General features: G+C 42.1%; 2 protein-coding genes across 10 annotated transcripts in view; both read left to right on the top strand.

Moving 5' to 3' along the window:
* The first annotated feature begins 539 nt into the window (after positions 1-539).
* adrb2b (adrenoceptor beta 2, surface b) lies at positions 540-4,851 on the top strand. The gene is made up of 2 exons (XM_031571667.1): positions 540-827; positions 1,170-4,851. The coding sequence occupies exon 2, from the start codon at positions 1,173-1,175 to the stop codon at positions 2,370-2,372; it is 1,200 nt and encodes a 399-aa protein (XP_031427527.1). The 5' UTR covers positions 540-827; positions 1,170-1,172; the 3' UTR covers positions 2,373-4,851.
* Positions 4,852-16,119: 11,268 nt separating this feature from the next.
* LOC105907393 (actin-binding LIM protein 3) overlaps positions 16,120-23,669 on the top strand; it is a 70,022-nt gene continuing 62,472 nt past the window's right edge. For 2 of the 9 annotated variants that reach the window (XM_031571676.2, XM_031571670.2), the window contains exon 1: positions 16,123-16,927. In XM_031571676.2, coding sequence (XP_031427536.1) covers positions 16,915-16,927 — 13 coding nt within the window. In that variant the 5' untranslated portion in view covers positions 16,123-16,914. Of the gene's footprint in view, positions 16,928-23,669 lie in introns of all 9 variants that reach the window. The other 7 variants (XM_031571671.2, XM_031571672.2, XM_031571673.2 and 4 more) reach the window with 6 other exon arrangements.

Here is a 23,669-nt window from a genome sequence, read left to right on the forward strand (position 1 = left end):
TCCCCCCAGGGCAACATTAGATGACTTCCCCTCAATCTTCACAACTACTAAACTCCTCCATCACAAAGGAAAAGAGCAAATGTCCTTAATCTTTAGATGTGTAGCACTTTACATTCTTCTTCTTCACATATACCCTACACTTAATAACTCGATAACTGCCGTCAAGACAGTAGTTGTGTAATTAATTCTACGGAAAAATCATAAAAACAGCATGATAGCACTAGCTTGATAATAAATATTGTCCTGAGTGACTGTAGACAGTCATCATCTGCAAAATATTCTCAAAAGTATTTCAGAGGCAGTGGAACTGTAATGTGTTAAATATCAGACCAGAAATTCCTGTTTATTGACTACTGTAGTGTGAACAGTATTGTTTTTGCACTTCCTTAAACTTATTCAAATTGAATAGTTTTGCTATGAGTAACATCCATGGTAAGTTTCCTCTGTAAAAGATGAGAAGCATAGCTTACAAGTCCAGCTATCTAGTCATGTTGTCTGCATGATTGCTGATTGGCTCTCAGTGGCTGTGATGTCACTGCTGGCTGCTATAAGCGTTCTGAGAAATAGGCTGAGAGGCACATTGAATCCAAGAGACCTCATGTGTTCAAGCGGCAGGACTCCTGTGTGTCTGTGACCAACGAGAGGACACCACAAACACAGGCAGAAAGAGGAATTGAGAGAGAGGGGAGGCAACAGGCTCGGTGGTATGAACACTACATGAGGGTAAAGCACTTATGTAAGCTACAAAACATATCGTTGGACTTTTTTTTTTGTGGAGACAACACAGTATTTCATTCGAAGGATTGTAAGGCTCTCTCCCGTTTCAAGTAAGTACATTTTATTCACTGTAATAACATTTGTTAATTACATTAGCAGGTTTACATTTGACCTTTTTATAAAGCTACATTCTTAATTTGACTTAACAACATGCAAAACAAACTACAAGCTTATTTCCTTTCTGATTTCCTGATCTTATTAATGGTATGATGACAAACCTGTACTGTCTGTTCAGCAGCGGCAGTAATTTCCTTGTCTTATGTGGCTGTTATGTGGTGGAGCTGCATAGCTTTCCAAGCGTGTGTGTGGTTTAAGGCTTGTTTGCTACTGACTGACTGACTGACTGTCCCAGTCTCTACTAACGTTTATTTTGTGGTTGGTGGCTGCTGCAGGCCATGGGGAGCACAAGCCCACAACCTCCACTGAACGTCTTAGTGGGGACAAACTCCTCGTCTGCAGACTCGGAGAAGAGCGAGGCTGAGACCGTGCTGCTGGGCATCCTGATGGGCCTGCTGGTGCTGGGCATCGTCTTTGGCAACGTGCTGGTCATCACGGCTATCATCCGCTTCCAGAGGCTTCAGACCGTCACCAATTACTTCATCACCTCACTGGCCTGTGCCGACCTGGTAATGGGGGTGCTGGTGGTGCCATTTGGCGCGTGCTACATCCTTCTTAACACCTGGCACTTCGGCAACTTCCTGTGCCTGTTCTGGACGGCGGCGGACGTGCTGTCGGTGACGGCCAGCATCGAGACGCTGTGCGTGATCGCGCTGGACCGCTACCTGGCCATCACCTCGCCGCTGCGCTACCAGTCGCTGCTGACCAAGCGCAAGGCCTGCGTGGTGCTGCTGACGGTGTGGTTGGTGGCGGCGCTCATCTCCTTCCTGCCCATCCACATGGAGTGGTGGGTGTCGGACGAGCCTGAGGCGCAGAAGTGCCTGCAGGACTCGCACTGCTGCGACTTCAACACGAACGCGCCCTACGCCGTGGCCTCCTCCATCGTCTCCTTCTACATCCCCCTGGTGGTCATGGCTTTCGTGTACGCGCGCGTCTTCCAGGAAGCCCGCAAGCAGCTGCAGAAGATCAACCGCAGCGAGGGCCGCTTCCGTCTGCAGAGCGGCCACTCCCAGGGCAGGGCCGGCGAGGAGACCAGGAGCAGCAAGAGGACTAAGTTCTGCCTGAAGGAGCACAAGGCGGTGAAAACCCTTGGCATCATCATGGGCACGTTCACCCTCTGCTGGCTGCCCTTCTTTGTGCTCAATGTGGTCGCGGCCATCTGGAAGGTGGACAACATCGGACTGACGTTTCGGATACTTAACTGGATAGGCTATGCCAACTCGGCGTTCAATCCGCTCATTTATTCCCGCAGCCTGGAGTTTAGGAGTGCTTTCAAGGAGATCCTGTGCTGGGGAGGGGGGTCGTACCCCAGACACAGGAAAGCTAATGGATTAATGTATGGCGGACACAGCTGGCGAGCTGACTTGAGGACTAGCAGCCAAAGCAGGGCATCACCAGATTTAGGTGATTTGGAGTTGGGGGCTGACACTCTCACCGTAACATATGAAACACAGATGGAAACCGTACTAGAGAAATAACATCTACCATCTATGACATAACATCTACCATCTATGATAATCTCAAGGTATTTTTGGTCTTTGAATGTCTTGGGGGAAAATAATTACTGGTACTGGTACAAACTGGTAAGTTCAAAAATGGATGGTGTATTATACACCAGATGTATTCCTGGATGGATGTTACACTGCTGAATTCTTTAAAAATTCTACCAGTATACAGTCAGGTGTGTATTCTCATGCATGAGGACATGAAAGATATGAGGCAAACTCATGCCCATCTTTGTCTCTGTTCAGCAATGAGGGTACTTACGGTGCACATATGAACATTAAAATGAAATGTGCATCGAACAGGAGAGAGTATACACCATGACTATTCTACCTACCTCATAAAATATGTTTTTCTGTTCTCATTTTGTTACTTTCAATTTTACATTCAGTTTACACTAATGTATATAAATGCATACACAAACACAGGAGAAGCATAATACATAACAAGAGGTGCATACAGCATGACAGAAGGAACGTGCTGTTTTGGCCACCTTTGTTATATGAAGAACACATTCCGGAGGGAGGGATGTACGTTTTTTTTTGTTTCTTTTTCATTTCCAAAACCAAGGGGCCCCTGTATGATGCAGATCCCTTGTCTAGAGAGGAGAAATCGAAGTCTGACAAGGGTCAGCAGGTGCCATTTGCCGCCTGTGCTTCATGCAGCTGCACTTTTGTGCAAAAGAGAAAAAGAGAAAAAAGAGAAGCGCTGAGCTTCTGACATCCTGTAAAACCTGCACTTCAGCTCTTCGCTCTTTACATTTCCTGTTAGTACTGTAAGGTTACTTGGTGACTTGGGTTGGGTGCGTCATGTGAGCCTCGACATAAACTAAAGATAGTAGCATTACAGAGATAGCAACCCCTGTCAGAGGCTATGGTTGTTATTGAAATCGGGGAGAGGGCAGTGAGGGTATTGAAAAAGCATATCAACATGTATAGCTTTTTCAGTGGGTATTACAGTATTACAGCGCTCAAAGCTGAACAATTTACTGCAATAGGTAATGTTGTCTTTGTGAGATACAGATAAATTGCCATGGTCAGAAAATATAAAGGTTGTAGGCTACAGATCTGCACTGCGGTATCTTGGGGGCTCGTAAGTTTGTAATTTGATGTCTGAAGTCATAGCTGACACTGAACAAATATCATTGCTGTCGATACAACACCAGACTACAGGTATTTATGTGTGAAAATATGAAAATATGGGTGTTAGCACATCCAAAAAGACCCCACAGTGCACCTTTAAACCTCTCACATGTAAGCACTTTCAGTGGAAGACAGAAGAGGTGAACTAAAATCTAAAATGTTATTTTTTTATGTTCTGTGTACTCAAAACGAATTGGTCTACACACATGTGTGTGTGTGTGTGTGTGTGTGTGTGTGTGTGTGTGAACGTGTGTGTGTGTGTGAGCGTGTGCATGCGTGTGTGTCTGTGAGAGGAAATTGAGAGATTTTACTGTTTTGCATAAGTGTGCACACCTGAACTCCTTTGACACAGTGGCATTTGTTCGTATGTGTTCTCATTGAAAGTACTGCTTTCAGGTAAAACTGTGACGTATTTTGAACTTGTTATTTTTAGAAAAAAAACCAGTGTTCAGTCAAATTTCTGAACTTTGTTGTGTTTGTGAAACACTGTTGATGTACAAAATTAGTGAACATAGCATGCCTTTATGTGGAAGTATAACTTTGAATAATGTGTTTATGTTTTCCCACTGATGAAGACCACTGATGGTAGTGCATTGTGATTGTTGAGTGTTGATACCTGAGATTCTACTGTAAAAGTCTGTTGTTTTATTGTTTGAACTCATTCCAAAGACCCATTTTTTCACAGTGACATGAAAAATTATGGGTGTAAAAAGAGGACTGTATTCAGATTGTCCCAGAAAACATCATCCACTTGCTTGATATTGCTTAACGAGTCACTTTAAGAAACAAAAAATTAAATATGGATTTGTTAACTATTGATTTGTAGTTATATACATGATTGTTTGAGATGTTTGTAAACACTGCCCTCCACTGGCCCTGCACAGCTTACAGTCATTCCTGGTTTGAAACACACTCAGCACATGGCACATTGTCCTTACTGTCCCCTTATGTCTGCAACCGGTTCGCTGCTCTATGTGCTTTTTGCTGTTCGACATCCATGGAGGGAGACCAGCCTTTTTTTACTGGACCTCCTTGCTTGCAGTGAGAACATTTTCTGAAGCAGATTATTTTTTTACAAACTGTGAAATGTTGGTTACAGACGTTGTATTGCACATTCTTTCATTTTCTATAACTTTTCATTTTTTTTCAATTTAAACATTTTCTATAATTTATCATACGCAGCTGTGGGAAAAAAAAGTTTCTCTGGTTTTACTAGTTATAGGTGTGTGTGTGAGTAAAATGAAAATTTTTGTTTCATTCTATAAACTACTGACAACATTTCTCCCAAATTCCAAATAAAAATGTTGTCGTTTAGAGCTTTTATTTGCAGAAAATGACACCTGGTCCAAATGGCAAAAAAAAAAGATGCAGTGTTTTCAGACCTCAAATAATGCAAAGAAAACAAGTTCATATTCATTTTAAAACAACACAATACTGATATTTTAACTTCAGAAATCAGTCCTGATCCACCACATTGCTTCCACATTGCTGTTGGGTGACTTCATGCCACTCCTGGCACAATAACTCAAGCAGCTCGGCTTTGTTTAATGGCTTGTGACCATCAATCTTTCTCTTGGTCACACGCTGCCATGACAAAGTGTTCATCTGGTAGTCCTCAATCCACCCACACCTTGACTGACCTGGCTTTGTGGCAAGGAGCATTGTCTTGCTGGAAAAAACAGTCCTCAGAGATAGGGAACATTGTCAGAGCAGAAGAAAACAAGATTCCTCCCAGGATAACCCTTTACGTGGCTTGATGCGTCCCTCCCAAAGACAAAGCTATCCAATTCCAGCCTTGTTTAAGCACATCCAGATCATCACCTATCCTCCCTTCATAACCTTCCAGTTAGCCTAATTTTCTTTCATTTTCACACTCTCTTTTATTGTGTATCTTGCGGGTCAAAGCCTACCATGATAATATTGCACAATGGTTGAAATGTGGTGGCAGACATTTCTATGGTACATGAGAGTGCTGTCATCTATATACTCTGCTCGTTTTGTGTGTAGATTTTAAATGAATGTGAGCCTACTGTCTATAGTGAACACACTAAAAGTTATTTCTGTGCCTTGAAAAACCTCTGTGTTATTTTGTGACAGGGGGTGTTTTTACCACTTTTTACCAGTAATGGTCTTGGCGCCAACGTAATGGTGCTTAATCAATCATAGCCCAACCAAAGCGCCATTATGTATAACTTCGCCTGACTTCTGTTTTCAAACTATCTTTGAAAACACTTCAGGTCCAAGCACAAGGTTTTTTTTTATTTGAGCTTTCACACAACAATTATAATTTTGCACGTCTGACTCACAGTAACAGAAAGATTATGAGTACAAAATACATCATTTGCAACAGAATCTTCTGAACATTAGATTCAACAGCAAGTAAATCTAATCATTGCCTTTTATTTGTGAAGCCAAAATATGATAATATATAATACAATATAATCAGCCTGTGTCAAATGTCCAAACTATTGCAACGTCTTACACTGTTTAAAAACATGAGGCAACAGTCAGGTTTGTCCAACAGGATTCAACCCTCGTCCTCACTCACTACTCTCTCCCCAGCTGCTTACAAATGGTCTTTTCAACTTAATCCAAACAGATTAAAGAGAATCAGCGGCTCACCCCAAAGGCTAATCAATGGCCTCCCAGAGCTGGACACTGACAGGCAGGAATGTGGGAGAGGGCTGTGGAATTAACAGCTCAGACCGGCCCGAGACCACAGGGGTAACCAAGTCCATCACAGATGCTGCCGTCAGTGGCAAAGGTCCCATTTCATGGACTGTGTTTATGTGTCCTGGGGTCCCATCTTGTCTAATGGCCATCGAGCTCTTGGTTTATGAAGTGCTAGTTTGTTTCTCTGGACAGCAGGAAGTTTACAGATCTTACCACAAAAACTGTGTTTCCCGTTAATCTTCCTCCAACTTTGAACTTTCGCCATCTGGTTCTCGTCCAAAAGGAGGACAGCACAGCTGATGGAAGAGCTTTCACTGAACTGCTGAAGTTCCAGTCTCAGCCGCCACATAGGACACATCTCAGCCCAGAGAAACCACCTCTGTATGTCTCCACCTTTCTGTTCCACTCAGCTACCCCATATACATGTAGTGCCAAGTTGTGTGTGTGGAAACCCATTATCTCTACAGTTTGTGATGTAACCGGAGATTTTCTCTGAAAGGAGCCTCGAGTTTAATGTCACTCACAGCAAACTCATATAGGCAGCAGGTTAGAGGCTCTCCTTGAAAGAGGTCCAAATGGCCTAAATGTAAGGAACAAGCCAATATTACCGAGACTGGGTTTGAGTTTGCATTATTCAGCGCATATCTCACACTCAATTTTATCCCCACCTTTTCATGCATTTATTATTCATGATGTTTTCAGAGTGCGTTAGGAGAACTTCCACTGATGGAATATTTTCTTCTTCTGAGTAATTGACGGACATAGAATATGAATATCATCAGCGCAGGATTCATAAAGAAAACAAACTGCCATGAGGCCCAAACTGCCAAATCTGGCTTAATCCTCCTAGGGAAAAGAAAGCTATGATCATTCGTGACTCACCTCTGCCCTGCAGTATCTCATGCTAATCTACAAAGTCTACCATTTGCACTGAAGGTGAAAGAGCAGAAAATCATATAAGCTCATTACTGACTGTGCTGAATCAAACTGAGCCATTGGTTTAGCTATATGTGAGAACAATCATTTTTGGTTCATAATATATCACCCTTGTGAAAGGAAATTTTTAACACCGGCGGTTGTTCTACGTTTCAGCTGAATATAAACATGTTGAGTTAGAAGTATAAAGTCAGATATTTTGAAAGAAATATACGTTTCAGGAGAGGACGAAGAGTTCCTGCTTCTGTACTTTACTGGGTTTCCTTTCCAGTCAATGAAAAAATTCCAAAACTCCTGACATATCTGTAACCTAATCATCTCAAGAGTTATACATGTTCATGGTTGACTAAAATAGGCCATCCAAAATAGCCCCTCATTTTTCTGTATATTTTTCTAACGTCTTTCATTAGCTAGTTAATGATCTCAAATTGAATCAGAAAAGAAAAGGTGAAAGGAAATGGTAGATGAGAAAGACAAACATTATTGGTTCCCACAGCAGATTCATTAAAGTACACAGCGAGGGGAGCAGGGGCTAGTGACTGGGTAATTTGGTGGAAAAGCTTTGGTGAAGTTCTCTAACATTTTCCTACTTTTGACTGTTAGAACATAAACAGTGGCAGTGAGTGAGTTAGAGTTATGGTGTAGAAGGCATGTAGTGATATACTAGAGAATACTTTTGGACTAAGTGTTTCTACAAGAAAAGCATAACATCCTCAACTATGGCTTTTTTTAAACTAGTCATTCAACGAAATACATTGCTCCTCTGCTTGATATCGGGTACCAAGGTTATAGTAACTCAACTGGTGTAACAAGGTGTTAAAAACACCATGGCAACAGGGAGCACACCTACTGATGAAATGTCTACCTGTACTATCTATAAAAATAAAAACATTTAAATGTCTGCTAAATTAATACATGAATTGCCACAATCAACAATAAAGGGCTTTGGGGTAGCGGTAGCGTAGGTGTCCCATACCATACACGGGGCCCTGTGCCCACAAGGCCTGAACTCTGGCCTGAGGTCATCTCTTGAGCCCACTCCCCATCTCGCTCACTCTCTTCCTGTCATATCTTTACTGGCCTGAGGTCATCTCTTGAGCCCACTCCCCATCTCGCTCACTCTCTTCCTGTCATATCTTTACTGGCCTGAGGTCATCTCTTGAGCCCACTCCCCATCTCGCTCACTCTCTTCCTGTCATATCTTTACTGGCCTGAGGTCATCTCTTGAGCCCACTCCCCATCTCGCTCACTCTCTTCCTGTCATATCTTTACTGGCCTGAGGTCATCTCTTGAGCCCACTCCCCATCTCGCTCACTCTCTTCCTGTCATATCTTTACTGGCCTGAGGTCATCTCTTGAGCCCACTCCCCATCTCGCTCACTCTCTTCCTGTCATATCTTTACTGGCCTGAGGTCATCTCTTGAGCCCACTCCCCATCTCGCTCACTCTCTTCCTGTCATATCTTCACTGGCCTATCGAATAAAGGCTAAAAAACAGGGAACGGACTCAGTTTTAGCTTGTGCACCACATTTTTAACCGTTTGGAGCATTATGACCAATAAAGTGGTTCGTAACCTGAAAAGTTGGTTCGCAGCTGTTTTTTTCCAGTGTGAACCGTATCTACATGGATCGCTTGCAGGTAATCAGTGGGATCGGGCATTTGTTACTTTTTACTTCAGTTGTGCAGTGCCCTCCTGACGCATCATTGACTACACTGGTTCTGCTCAAAACTGGTGGAAACAGGGGCTAGTTGGCAAGATGGCAGTCCCCCTCACCCAGGTGACCCAGCGCTGCACCATGGATCAACCCTCTTGATCCACAGCAACCTCTACAGCTGCGATTATGTCCTTGGTGGCTCTTCTCTCCTGCAACCCTCTGATGCCAAGGAGAGTGTCCGATGTAGAGACTGCCCTGCAAAGCCCCTGCCACCCACCTCAACGGGTCCCCCGCCCATGCCTTCTACATTCTTCTACCAGACTGGCATATTTGGCGTTCTTACGCTTGTGGGCCTCCTCTATCCGGTCTTTCTAGGGTGACAGTGAGTTCCAACATAACCGCTTGCTTATAACAGTCAGATGCTAAGACCAAATCTGGCCTGAGTGTCGTCCTTGCAATATGTTCCGGAAACTTCAGCTGCTTCCAAAGGTCAGCCTTCAGCTGCCAGCCATGAGCTGAGGCTAGCAGCCTAGGTGAGACCCTACGCTCCACCTGAGGTTTTTCCCCCACCCTGACAGAGGCGATGTTGTGCCTTGTTGGGAGCTGATGTTTGCTCTGATGGATTCCAGTGCAGATGGTGTCAGCTACTGCCTTCAGCACTTGGTCATGGCGCCACCTATATATTTCAAGCAGCAGCTCAGGATGTGCTCCAAGGAACCTCTTGGTTGCCAGGTTACAGTGGACATGCTGGGGCTAATTGCTGGACCCTGGCAATGCAGGTTGGATGGGCGTCGAAGGACATTATACAGAATGGATCATAAACTTGAGTCTGGCTGGTTCTGACATTCAAAGTTCTGCCAAGGTGATCTAACGGACAGTTGCACGGTCCCAATTAGTTCAACGTTCCTCTCCCATTTCAGCATTGGGGCTGATGTCTCTCAGATGTCAGATGATGTGTTTGTGTGTGTGTGTGTGTGTGTGTGTGTGTGTGTTTGTGTGTGTGTGTGTGTGTGTGTGTGTGTGTGTGTGTGTGTGTGTGTGTGTGTGTGTGCTGTTAAAATGGATCTTGAGAGAAACAGAGCGATGGGTGTTATAATGAAGATTGGCGCTGATTTCTGAGGGGTTATGGCATAGGTAGGACTACAGTGATACACTAGAGAACCATTTTGGACTAAGTGTCTTCTACAAGAAAAGAAAAGCATCAACTATGGCTTCTTAGACTAGTCATGAGTCATTCTACAAAATATATACATTGCTCCTCGCCAAGGTGATGGTATATAATGGTTCTACTTGAATAAAATATTCCAATAGCTCAACTGGTGAATAGGTTATTACTGTAAATACATCATGGCAACAGGGAGCACACCTACTGATGAGAAGTCTACCTGTACAATCAGTCACTTTGGATACAAACATCTGCTAAATGAAATGATTCAGCTCTCAGAAAGAGCATGCTCCACACCCAGTACCCACACTGCACTCCAGTAATTTGTTCTCTTTGACCTTTGAGCAAACTTGTGGATTTCTTCATCTCCATGGTAATAACCCCTTTAAAATTGTGCATTGATCTTTTTGAAGCTGTTGCTCATAAAATAATTTGATCTGACCTTGGAATCCTTGTTTGAGAAAATATATCACACATATTGACCTACCCTAAATCCTCAAATAAAGACCGGGACTCAATTAGAGGCCGGGCTTCAGATAGTAGCCGGGGGCGTGGTCGATACGGACAAATAAAGGCCGGGCCTCGAATACAGGCCGGGGGAAAAATGAGGTAGCCTATTTTACTGTAGCCTACCAGCATCAGTCCATCAGCACAAAACAGACATCACAATTGATTTGAATGCATTTCATAAATACATGTTCTCCTCATGTTAAATGTTGTTGGCTAATTTCATGGGCTGTTTTGCAATAAAAAAAGACATTTCCCTTTTCCTCCGTGACTGACAGTGGAGACCATAACTTCGTTGTTACGTTGACACTACACATAAAGCGCTAGGCGATAAACTTTTTATTTGGCATTGGAAAAGATCTGTAATAAACAATGTCTCTTAAGACTGACTGGTTTTTTACTGATTCATTTATACATTTTTAGCCTACAGAAAGTTGATTAGCCTATAGGCTTACTGGTTTCATTCTACCGGTAGCCTACCGGTAAATGGTTGCAGGAAGTGTTTAACACATATGCAATGAATGATATTAGCCTACTGTAATTATGCCCATTATTTGATTTAAATAATAAAATTCTACAACAGAAGATAAGTAAGGCCTGCCCCTAATACAAGCCTGCCCCAAATAAAGGCCTGTGCGCTGTGCAGCCTAAGTAAATAAAAGACCCCGGCCACAATTTGAAGATTTACGGTAATTATGATGCCTATTATAGAGTAATTACAGTATCTTATAGACATCGATGGAATTTCAACAATATGAGTGACCAGAAATCGATACACACACACACACACACACACACACACACACACACACACACACACACCATATATATATATATATATATATATATATATATATATATATATAATGAGAGGCATAGTTGGGCACAGTAGAACTGATCTAGCTTAGATCCAAATGGTTCTAGCCAAATTAGCAAAGACTGTGAATATCATGTTTTTCTTACAGATCTATGAATGCCCCTTTTAACAGTAATATTGAAGTTACATACCTGCTGACATGTAGAATTACTAGTGTTGCCTATGTTGCCTAATTGATGACTGACTGACAGAATCATAGGCAAAAGTCAATGTAATTATTAGCTTTCAACTTTTCTTCGTATATTCCTATGGCTTCACCAACACAGTAAAGGTGTCGTCACTAAAGATTACTCAATACAAAAAGAAACTTACAAGTACATATTCGAAGCATGATCATTTCATATTTACAATACCTTACAAATGAGTTTAATGCTCCAGTAACTGGGCCTACAATTTCCCCTTCCGCTTTTAAGAGGGAGCAACTAGAGTCAAACATGTGACAATGAGTAGGCTATGCTTTTGCAGGGCTGCTGAGGTCTTGTGACATGTCTAGAAAGTCCTTGTTCCTATCAGCAGAGTAATAAACCCTGAGTAATGTCACTTACTAAGACATTGCACGAAGACAACACAAAATAAAACATACATTTCAAATGTGAATAATTTAGTCCTAAAAATTGACAATGTTCTTCAGTGTTCACAAACTGGGTCTTGTTTTAGACACCATGTAATCAGAGTCCAACGAGGCCGCTGTGATTTGCCCCTGCCTGTGGCCTAAGCTTGGCTCCATTTTCTTCTCTCTGTCGGGTTGTAACTGTTGGCGTGTGCTCCCGGTAAATGGCCCCCAATGATGTGTGCATCAAGTGCACACACCACTGACTGATGGCTATGCCATTTAATGTTGATAGGAAATCCATATTTCTAACATCAGCCTCCACCTGCTGTGACTCTATGAGGCGCTCGACAGTGCGCCCCACCCCCACCCTGATCAGACACACTGTGAGGCCTGGGTTGCCATGGGTTACCCTGATGTCATCAGTGTTACATTCCTTGGGGGCATTGTAGTGTTACAGTAATAAATGAGAGTGTAATGTTGTAGCGACCGTGATGTTAAATCAATATGGCTGAATAAAGATATGCTCCCTTGTGGAAATGTCAAAAGAAATGAAGAGAATAAAAATACGGCGTTCCCCTAGGCTACTTTCAGTTCTGCACCTAGACTGCTGAGTATGAATAACTGACTAAAAATCAAAACTCTTAAAGCAGCTATACGGAGTTCTATTCCAAAACTAGTACGCTAACTACCTGCAAAGGCATGCAAAAACCTTGCAAACACCACCAACAGCCCAGCTGGCACTGATAGAAGCTTGCCAACACACTAACTGGTGTCTTTTGGCAGTATAGATTCCAATGTCATGTGTGTGAAAGCTTTTCTTCCATTTTTGCAGGGTGTTCCAGCTCGGTACACAGAACTACATAGGGCATATCCTGGATGGCTAGTGGGGAAGACACAGGTGTTTATCTGTCTTTCACATGACCATATGCTATCAAAATAAATTTGAGGATGGTACCAAAACTAGTTGCATATAAACCATACCTCAAAAAGTGTCAAATTGTTGCATAGTGTTACTTTTACAACCAATCTTAATAATAACTGCCGTTCTGTGAGACATGCTGATCTAAGACACCTGCATCAACTGTCATGTTTTAACACAGGACACAGAGACATCTCGAAGTAAAGGAAAGGGTTAAGTGGTTTTGGACGTAAATATATTTTAGGTAGTCCTGATTTGAACACAGTGTTTTTTCCACTCAATGCCCCTGCAATTAAAATAAGGGAACATTGTGAGCGTATAAGAGCATCACCTTGTTGCACACAAATGTACTCTCTTGAGGGGAAGCAATATGAATATGGTGCCTGTTGTGTATTCATATTGCCACTACAGCTCCCATGATCCTTCAGGTCATGGGGGAACTATAAAGGGGCTGCGCTCCCCACTTTCACCCTCTTGTACTCTGACTCTGCCTTCACTCCACTCTGCGCTCCTGATGAGCCAGGGCTACCTGTACTTACTAGTTAATAAATACCAGTTACATTAGCATCTCCAACGCCTCTTACTTCTTTAATGCGTGCCCCAACACGGACATAACAGTGCCTTGTATACATTTGAGGGTAAATACAGTTCAGGTCAGTTCAGTGTCTAATCGGGTATGCACAGGGATGTATGGGACATGTTAGGGAGTATTTAGAATACAACATATGAGTAACTGTACTCAGACGCAGTTACAGTATATATTGGTGGCAATCAGAACACAGTTCCATTGATCATTCGGGGAATTACTTTTTAAATCGCCATGTGTTGGCTCTCAGAATCAAATATTTCCATAAGCCAGCGTTGGCGAGGAAACTGACGGTCTGAAGAGCCCTGCCACAGTCATTGCTCGGTGCTTCTGTCACTCGCCAGGTCCCCGCACCCATGGCTGAACTTCTTGCCTCGTAACTTTTTATTTCCTGCTACCCTTGTTATAGTTCAGTCATGGCGTATTCAACCCATGCAAGTCTGGATATCCTTTTAAGGAAACAGCCAGCAGCTGACAATGCAAATTTAAATGAAGAATCAGAGGAAAAGAACATTGCCGTTTCCTCGCAATTACGACCCATCTTATATGAAATTTCATTTCATTTCTGGGGATAGCGTCCTTCCAAAGCCAATGTGTGGAATTTACCAAACCGTGCTGAGCAACGAAACCATTGAAATTGCGCCGGCATTGAAAATCAAAACATGTACATCTAAGAGACCAATCGGAAGACTCCTGTAAAAGGAAAAGGGATGAATTGGCCAATAAAACTAAAGTACCGAAAAACACTTTATCTGAAAATGAGAAATCTGCGAAAACTTAATATTATTGCAAAATACAGGAATAGACTCATCTCAGGAAACACAAGAGACCATGTCATAATGTGTTCCCCCTTCATCAATTGCAAGAAAGCAGGCGCACCTATCACATTAGAATGACATAATTAAGCTCTCTATTCATTGCATTTCCTGCCAAACCATGTTTTTAAATTAAGTCATATTTGTTTGGTCAGAGGTCAGCCTACAGTGTGCAAAAGCTGTCCAGGTTCAGGAACATCCTTTCTCTTTCTCTCTCAGGTTACAAGAGCCTGAACAAAATCTTCTCAACTTTGTGTTGGGAATGCAATATCAGTTTATCATGTTGTAGGCCAATATATCCAGCCGGTACGTGTTAGGCCAGTCATGGGTACAGGTTTCTTGCCACAGTGTTCTACAAAAAGGCTTATACGTTATAAGTTATTTGGACATTGTTAGGTTACAAATTACATTTTAGGACATGTATTATCTTAACTGTAGTGGAATACATTTTTAAAGTGATTCTCCCAAGACTGGGTATGCAAAAACGGGTAGGCCAATATTCCTAAAAGACAGTGCCAAGAAAAAGGAACACTGACATTTAGAAAGTAACTTAAGCTTAAAGTATATCTTTTCACAATGGATTGTGCTGTCCATGATCAGTTCTTTTTTGAGTAGCTTTTCACATCTTTATTCTATCATCATTAATTTACCTTTGATAATAATAGTTTTACTTTCATTCAATGTTCCTTGTTTTGACACTTTCGTTTCATAGCTGTACCATTTGATTACTTTTTATTTGAATAGCCTATTCGGTGTTTCCTTGTGTACACTGTATTCAGGGGTCTCCATGGTTTCATTTTTACCTTGTTTTCATTTCAAATATAAATACTATGCACCTGCTTGATGGATTGATATAAATTATAGACCTACTCTGCTATCAATAAATAAATAAAAAAAATATTTATCACATCTTAAGAATTTCAAACCTTTAACATTTGTAAGAACATTCTGAGAAGAAATAGAGTTCAAATGTGTATGATTTTCCCTGCTCATGTAATATTTCTCACATGGTGTTGACTGTGAATACACTCCACATACCACTACTGACACCATCTGGATGTAAAAGGAGTCCATGCTGTGCAACTGAGATAAAAAAAAAGTCAGATAGGTTGCCTATAACTTTGAATTTTAAGATTCATGAAAATGTTTAGCAATCAGTCGAAGAGGCTCCAATGTGACATGGTGGTATACCGATATTCATAGTTTTCCTTCCGTAACAAATTTTCGCTCCCAGGTACAGAGCTATATAACACTGTCACATATACACATATAAAAACTTGTGCCTGAGGTTTCAAACAGTAATAATAACTTTAGAACAAGCTATGCCATTCCATCATGTAGGGAATCTAGTACATACACCAAGAATTGTCCTCACCCAAACATCCTATGACTTCTTACAATAATTTATAGTACCACAAGATGTCAGTAAATGCTCTTGTGTCCACAACGTTCAGTTTGCATGATTATCATTGTCCTACCCATTACAGTAGTAAAATAAATAATTTCACATAGCAGAAACCGTTTGAACTCTTCAATGTCCAATATGGAATCATCAATGGACATGTGAAAAGCCAAAAATAGGTTGTGATTCATCACTGAACAGCAGTGTCTGAGACATCAACAGAAAATGTTAGTTAATTTGAGTGTAGTCTAATCTGCCCAAGAAGTTAAGTATCCAAAATCAACTGAAATCTGTGCTGTTTCTCTGTTTACTGTAATGTCACCTATTCATCCACCCCGCTGGATAATTAATTATAATGCAAAGGTCAAAGGGCATAGCCCATGAATCAGGGAAATAGCCTATATCCGAATCCTAAAAGGCAATTTTATGAGGTTAATCTCAAACACACATTAGCACAAACATTTTTAAATGCCACCACCACTGATGTCATTATATCTGTGAATACGTGCATCCCTGTAGGCTAATTAGTGTTGTTCTCCCGAACCAAATAAACCCCGGCTGGTTACAACTCTGAAGTATTGACGGGCATCTGCCGAGAGGTAAAGCAATGCATCCTTTGTCCTAACACAGCGAGGATTTCGGTCACCACGCCTGTGACGGTGTGAGTTTGATCCAACACCAATACCATGGTTTGATCGTGGCTGACGCTACATGGCGCTCGTGGGCCGTATCGCGGCAGCCAGTCCCTTAGCAGAGAGCCGCTCGAGCCCTCTCAGGTCAGAGGAGAAGCATCGCGTCGCAGATTGGAGCACAAGTGACGGCATCTAACACAGCGCTGAAGTAGCCTCCGCCTCATATACCATGCAACGGTGCTCTTTAGGAAGTAGGATGCTCTTGCCTGCAAATAGAACGTGACTGAACTACGGTGCACCACCAGTGCAATCCGGATTTAGTCAAATCCTCAACGAACAGCAGTCTCAACAAGAGCATTGTTGTAATCGGCTTCTCCACACAGGGAACACCCATAGCTCCATTCAGATTCCTGCTTTATTCCTCACCTTGTCAGGAGAGGACATCTTACAAGTCGGAACTGTGCACGGGGCTCAGCGCGCGTTCAGGAGTTAAGAGTTTATGAGGGTTTATTGCTGGCTTCTCAGAATTGCCAGCAACTATTAATTGAACAGTTCATTTTAAATATTATGCTAAAGACGCTGACCATGTGTTATACGAGAACTGAATAGTCGTTCCCCGGTGTAACTTCCAGTCGAATTCAAGGATTCATTTCATCATGAGTACCAACGGTAAGAATTTGATATCTCCTTTTTTTAACTAATAGATTATTGACTACTGTGAGCCGGTAGACCTTGTATTTCTAGAGAAGGATTATGCTATCACATGGCGACTCAGGTAAGCATAGGCTACTTTGCACCTGCCCCCCTTTCGCTCTGCACGTTATAGTCCACGTAAATACGATTCTGTTTGATTCAATATTTATGAAGCATCGATGTGCGATTTAACGGAAAATAGCGCATGTTACGGTTTCCGAAATACGCTTCATGAAAGCATTTTAAAAGCACAGGTAAATTAATTGTATGTTGATAAAGTTGATAAAGCAGAAGTTGCTCAGAGTAGTTTAGGTGATGAGGCACTTGACCAATATTTATAGTACAATTCCGGACAGTAGGCTCCCAATTAGAAACATCGCAAACATTTGCCATGCATTTGCATTTTGTAATCTTTATATCTTGTTAGTTGAAAGATTATGTTGATGACAGAGTGGGATTAGTCGAAACAATATTTTACTAACATGCATCAAATTGATACAGTGACACAATTCAAGTCGCCTACCTACTTTATCCTGTAATAGGGATGGTAAGGCTACTAGACAGTGTACTGCAATTTATGCAAAAAGTGATTCTTTATTTTATGCCCTATACACATTTGATACAACCTTCCCAAAGAAACATTTCCATGTCCATGCAGTGGGAGATAATTTCATCAGTAAAACTCAGAGGGTCTTGGCAGTTTCTCTAGGTGATAATCAGCACAGTCTGGCGTAAATACATTTCCCCTCTGGTGTGACATTTCTGTTTCTGTCATGTTGTAACAGAAGTTGTGCAAAACTTTTGAAGATAGTGTGTTTTGGGGTGAAATAGCACAGCTGAAGTTGTAGTGAGATATTACTACATAAAGGGTATTACAGCGTTTGATCTTAAGTCGCAATATTGACCCTTCATGGGTAAATAAAGAAGGCAGACATAGTACACACACACAAGGGCAGCACACAGTACACATGCACATGCAGAGGAGCTTGTACAGTTGGTCTATCAAAGGTCATGTACAACTGCATTCATGTCTGGGATTACTGTCCTAAATCTCCACTATTCTCTTGTATGAGTGATGTTATTTTGTCATGGTATTATTCTCCATTCTTGTGACACTGCCAAAAAAGTAGCTTTCGGTGCTGGCCCTCCACTGAAATGGTGGCACGTGTCTCTGCACTTCATGTTTGAATAGATCTATTGTTGACATTGCAGTGCCTGGAATTCTTTTGTTAATCTACAGAGCTTAGCTGACAGAAGCAATGTGGCAAATGTGTATAGTTTGTGGAAAACCATCAGACAAACATGGCCCATTGTAAACACTGGTACTTTTAAGCGTTTCTTTTCATAATTTAGGGTTTGCATAAGGGATAGTTGCTTTTACCTCATGCGTTGATAAAATCAGGGAAAGCATGTGAAATGGTAATTATGATGTACTCCAGTGAGTCATGCGCATGTTTGGAGTAACATCTCAATACGAAACAGATTAAGCAAAAGGAGGTTTGGAGCACTGCTGTCGCTGACCTGGTATGCCAGGATATAACTTATTTTGCTGGTGGAGGCAAAATGGATTCCAAACACCACTGGAGCCCAGAGACACCTTGTTGTGCTTCAGCAATACTAACCTCTATTGACCTCTGCTCCATCATTGCCCCCCCCCCCCCCCCCCAAAAAAAAAACACACACACACCTTCAGCCTTCAGAAAATAGACTCCAGAGAATAGGAATTGAGAAGTTGCGAGAATAGCGAGATCAACTTGATACATTTTGAAATCTAAAAATGGTGATTCAAGTGGACTGTGGTCAGTCAGTGACCGTTGCCTTTTGAACACTCAGCTAATCATAGAAGTATAAGTTGTAGAAGAACTACTGTATAAGAGTCCAGTGCGCGTATGTCTGACAGCCTTCTCAGGGACCGTCTGTTCAGTGTACTCTGCACTTCTTCATTCCCTAGTTTTACCACTCAGGATTTTAGGTGAGATGGATTGATGTTTGAATTAACTTTATTACTTGCATTGCAACACAATCCTGTTCACACAGTGAAAAGCGAAATTAAAATATTCATTTGATCAATCGTGTTAACCAGCTCATTATAGATTATACTCAGGCCTCTTTAACAGTAATGGATTTTGGTTAATGCTATAAAGATTTTATTTGGAGGGAAGAGTGTCTTAGCATCACCTTGCATTATTCTTGTCACGTTCAGTTAGAGTGTTATTCCTGATATACTTTCCCCATCCTCCAGCTGTGGTCCTTTGAAGATGGCCATTTTTCTTTGACGACCTAAAGACATAATAAGGAAAGATCTCATTAAAAGAAAAACACTGTGTCAGTAGATGCCTAGCAGTCTTGCATGTTTATGACTCTAGGTTAAAGGCTTTAACCCCTAGAGGTCAAAGAGTATCCAAAAGGATGCTGTCATGTTGCATTTTTGCAGAAACTTGCAACTGCACACATTCTTATGTCCTTCTGGAACATTCTGTGAGCAGCAAGAGGTAGAAACTTGGTAGAGATGTAACTTACACTACACTGTATTTATTTTGTGTAAATACTGGATGTGTGCCCTATTCAACATCATTTAGTCACTGCCACCTCAATAAAATGGGTCTTTGACCGTGAGGCTTAGATTTTCCGCTTCTCATGCTGCGCTGCCTGCCGATGCTAGTGAGATTATAATGGGATGGCACACTCTCCACAGACAGTTCTGTCTGTAAACACAAGGGATTTGGTTGTGGTTTAGATGGCATTAGTGGGGCATGGAGTCGGGCTGCATAGTTTCCATGCCAAGCCTTGATAGATCTAGATGGACATGTGTGATGCCACAGAGTCTCCGCAGCACTGAGTCTCTCTTCACCTCTACTACTCATTCTCTCCTTTCCCTCTCACTAGTCCCCTCCTTTTCCACTGTGTGTTGTGTGTCTGTCTATCTATCTATCTATCTATCTATCTATCTATCTATCTATCTATCTATCTATCTATCTATCTATATATCTTCTTTTCAACTGTGTGTTGTCTATCTATCTATCTTCTTTTCCACTATGTGTTGTCTATCTATCTATAATTTTTTCCACTATGTGTTGTCTATCTATCTATCTCCTTTTCCACTACGTGTTGTCCATCAATCTATCTATCTGTCTGTCTGTCTGTCTGTCTGTCTGTCTATCTAGCCATCTATGGTCCCTGATGACCCTTCAAATGAACTTGACAATTTATGTCAACAAAAGGATTTGTGGAATGAGCGGCAAATGACAAATGGTCAATTCAAGCTGTCGCTCTGGATTGTTCTGTGTTTTAAAAGATTTGACCCCCAAATCCCAACCACACAATAAAATATCAAGATGTTGAGTTACTCTATTCACATCCTCTTACTGTTTTATTTACTGTGTAAATCATTCAGTCTTGTCTGTGTTTTGTGTTTGGGCACATTGACCTGAAAATAAACAAAAGAAAATTAATAATTTTCACCGCCACAATATTGTTTCAGTTGTTGGCAATTGTTGGTAGTTTTCAGGAAAATTCCCCAATCTTTGACGCCAGCGGTTCCTCTCCCCTTGTTCTCAGCTGGAGATCTAAAAGATTCACTCCTGACTTTAGTCTGCATCCAGCCTCATACAGCACACATTGTGTTCCTTTTACACCCCTGTGCTCGCTCGTTGTTTATCGGAGAAAAGGCTGCATCAGCACTTATTCCCCCCAAGGCTGTCACTGCTGGTCACAGCAGACCATCACCAGGCAGAAATCACCTGCAGCCGTGACCCAGCTCACCAGGCACCCTCCTCTCATGTTACCGTGACCCCGCTGTGCAGAGGACAGTGCTGGCTTTATGGCCTCTTCACACCTGGCTGTACAGTACAAGAAAAGTGTGGCACAAGACTAACACAGAATATATTACTGTAATGATAGTTTAGTATAGTTCATTAAAGCCTTAGATGGCATATTTTCTAATATTGTTTCGTTGTATTGGTCACTTTGCCCGGTGTGCTTTTGTATATGTTTTCTGTAGGTTTCTTAGCCTCTCTAGCTAGTTAGGGCTTGTTGAGTTGACTACTAGAGTTGTGTGGAATGTCTAAAGCTGGGGTAGCTTAAAGGCAAATGAGTGCCATACACATGACACAGCATTGTTCATGTTCTGCAGTGGAATCCTCAGTGCCATACACATGACACAGCATTGTTCATGTTCAGCTGTGGAATCCTCAGTGCCATACACATGACACAGCATTGTTCATGTTCAGCTGTGGAATCCTCAGTCCCATATACATGACACAGCATTGTTCATGTTCAGCTGTGGAATCCTCAGTCCCATATACATGACACAGCATTGTTCATGTTCAGCTGTGGAATCCTCAGTGCCATATACATGACACAGCATTGTTCATGTTCTGCTGTGGAATCCTCAGTGCCATGGGCTCAGCACATGGAGGGAGCTTTGTGTGCGCTCATTACTCTCCCCTCTGCCCACTCCTACGGTGTGTTGCGATAATTACTGCCCATATGGGCATGGTTCATAGGGTCATAGTACACATGTGGCCTTCTCCCGTCCTTAATTCTGCAGTGAAATAGGCCCTTTTTTAGTTTGCCATTCAGCATCTGAGTGCAGTTACATTAAAAGGAACTTACATTCTCTTCCTGGGGAGTCAGTCCTGTGTGGTTCCAAGTGTATAGAGTTGTATACTGTATAGTGTCAGAATAGTTGTAGAAACGGATAGATGGATGGATAGAAGGAAGGGTGGGTAAAAAAGGAAAATAAAGCAGTGCACTTTATTGCTTCTTGCAGCGGAGAAAAAAAAGTTTGTTTGTTGAGTTGACTGATTTGAATCATAGCTAGCTGATGATGAGACGGCTATGGTGGTAGCTTGATACACTTGTAAGTCACTGTGTTCTGTTACTGCTGGTGGATTTTGATGAACAGCCCTGCTTCAGGAAAAAGAAAATTGCTTGATCTCTGACTCTGGTGCAGGGTAGTATATCTGCAGAAGAACTGGAATGGAACAGAACACCAGAGAGCCACACAGTACATAGTTTTTTTTTTGTTGCATGTCAGTTGGAAGGGATTGAAAACCTCTATGCGGTACCACTTCATCTTCATCTCATTCGTACCATCTCAGCTTCATCTTATTCATACCATCTCAGCTTCATCTCATTCGTACCATCAGCTTCTAGGCTTTGCTAATGGTCACTCCACTATGATGTAGTAGCCAAACCTTACCTAGCAACACTATTTGGGAGGCCAGAAGACAAATGCCGTAATGGGTTGGGAGCCAGTTCCGGAGGGTACACCCTGGATGCTGGCACAGGCTCTGTGCCCAGATGGCAGGGAGAGTGGCAGAAAGAATAGTGCTACGGTCAGAGAACTGTGAGCCACCTGGAGTGTGTGTGTGTGTTTGCGTGTGCATGAATGTGCATGTCTGTGTACAAGTGCATGTGATGGCTGAGCACATAATAAAGTAGACCCAGTTGTGTCATCACATTGACACGTATGTGCAGTTGAAGGCAGTATCACATTGGGATCAACTGGTAATTAGCCTGTGTTGCGTTTTGATTAGGCATTAGGTTCAAAAAGCTATTTTTATAACACTGTAGCTGGTTTGCTTCTTAGATGCTGCATCAGAAGTTGAATTGTTGAGTTACAGTAAGTCAGTTGAGATATTCAATACAATAAAAACAAATAGATAAAGACAGCATTTTTCAACCTATTGCAAGCAAAGCATAGCAGTCCTATCAACAGTCATTCATACCTAATAAATCAGTACTTCATGAGCCATTCAGTCATGCTTTCCGTGCCGTCTTCATTGTCTCTATAACCCCCTGAACAAGCTTTGTGAGGCTTAGGCATTCGCAGCCCTCCATTTTACTCTTGCTGACCTTGAAACCGCATGACTGAGCCAATCATTGAGACGCAGGATTGAGTATGACCCCTGTCAACCTACGCCTAACCCTGTCAACTGATGCAAAAAAATACCCATTAATCCCGTAGGGCTACCCTTGACATGTCGGAATCCCTCCGGAGAACGCCGCTGGAATGAAATAACAAGGACGGCTTGCATGTAGCTGCTGTCATGAGATGTATCAGCGTTGGGGTAGACAGAGCCTTTTCAGTTGTAGTATCATTGTAATAGTACCCTGGGGAGATTTTCAGAGGTGGTTATGGTGACCTGTTTAGTATGGTGACGATTTAAGGAAATTACTATCCAGAGTGAGCCAGCTGTGTTCAATGACAGTGAGAAACCTGCGCACTGCGTAGCTCCAAAATGATTGCTTGGTTAGTGAAGTTGTTGGTGTTTTGGCACCAAACGCCTCTTTCTGAACAGAACTGAACAGATATTAAAGGGTTACCATCCCTGAGACCTAGAATAGAAACGGTATCACCCAACCCCAATAGAATCGTTAATTAAATTCACTAGCCTTAATTCAGAGAAGCCAATAAGTGTCACTAAGAAAATGAAGGAGCACCACCTGAAAAGGCCTTGCAGAAACACAGAGTCAATGAAACACAGCAAGGTGAAGCATTGGCGATGATGGATGTGAGATTTTCCAATATGAGCAGCGCTCTGTAATGCTTATGCCAGCGCATTATAATCTGGTGCATAACTCCTGTCAGACAGTGATTTACACCTCTCATACCCTCAGTCAATGTATGTCACACCTGATAAATGCCTTAGTTGTCGCCTGAGTCTAGCCAACAGGTCTGTGGAAGCAGCCACAGCGAAGCCTCTTATAACCC

Source organism: Clupea harengus, chromosome 8 (genome assembly GCF_900700415.2).
Source record: "Clupea harengus chromosome 8, Ch_v2.0.2, whole genome shotgun sequence".
Lineage (NCBI taxonomy): Eukaryota > Metazoa > Chordata > Actinopteri > Clupeiformes > Clupeidae > Clupea > Clupea harengus.